This window comes from Sinocyclocheilus grahami, unplaced genomic scaffold (genome assembly GCF_001515645.1).
Source record: "Sinocyclocheilus grahami isolate Dianchi unplaced genomic scaffold, SAMN03320097.WGS_v1.1 scaffold219.1, whole genome shotgun sequence".
Lineage (NCBI taxonomy): Eukaryota > Metazoa > Chordata > Actinopteri > Cypriniformes > Cyprinidae > Sinocyclocheilus > Sinocyclocheilus grahami.
In genome coordinates, this window is record NW_015505398.1 from 418544 (window position 1) to 419379 (window position 836).

General features: G+C 42.9%; 1 protein-coding gene across 1 annotated transcript in view; it reads left to right on the plus strand.

Moving 5' to 3' along the window:
* LOC107596485 (aggrecan core protein-like) overlaps positions 1–836 on the plus strand; it is a 9845-nt gene that overhangs the window by 7906 nt on the left and 1103 nt on the right. The window contains exons 11-14 of the mRNA XM_016287232.1: positions 7–127; positions 208–290; positions 387–531; positions 606–788. Coding sequence (XP_016142718.1) covers positions 7–127; positions 208–290; positions 387–531; positions 606–788 — 532 coding nt within the window. The remainder of the gene's footprint in view (positions 1–6; positions 128–207; positions 291–386; positions 532–605; positions 789–836) is intronic.

An 836-nucleotide genomic window follows, 5' to 3' on the forward strand; every position in this document is an offset into this window, starting at 1 on the left:
TTTCAGGGCAACTGTTACTTGCATTTCTCGGAGAGAGAGACCTGGCTGGATGCTGAGCAGCACTGTCGAGACTTAAACGCTCACCTGGTGAGCATTATCACTCCAGAGGAGCAAGCCTTCATCAACTGTGAGTGTGTGTCTGTGTGTTTTAGCTCCTAAGTATCTGTGTTGTTTTTCTGATTACAAACAATCACCCTCTTGAAACAGCATACGCACAAGACTATCAGTGGACTGGACTGAACGATAAAACAGTGAAAAATGACTTCCGCTGGTCAGATGGGACTCCGCTGGTAAGCCTGACTCTTGCTAAAAAGATGTATTTCTAATAATAGAGCTGTTTGATTGAGTTACAGTATAATGCTTGATTTTTCTCTTCCTTTCCTTAGCAATATGAGAACTGGAGGCCTAACCAGCCTGACAATTATTTTAACTCTGGTGAAGACTGTGTTGTAATGATCTGGCATGAAAATGGCCAATGGAATGACGTGCCCTGCAACTATCACTTACCTTTCACATGTAAAACAGGTCCAGGTATGCTCATCACCAAACACAAACAAATGGTATCACTAGTGATTCAGTTTCAATTGGACTTCCTCTTCTTTCAGTGACATGTGACCAACCTCCTAAAGTGGAGAATGCCAGGATGTTTGGCAACAAGAAAGATCATTATCAGGTGAATTCTATAATCAGATACCAGTGCAGTGAAAACTTCACACAGCGCCACCTACCTGTGATCCGCTGCATGGTTGATGGACAGTGGGAGAAGCCTCGAGTGCAATGCATAGCCAGTAAGCTACTGAAGCATTACCAAAAACTATGACTATTACCCTACCATT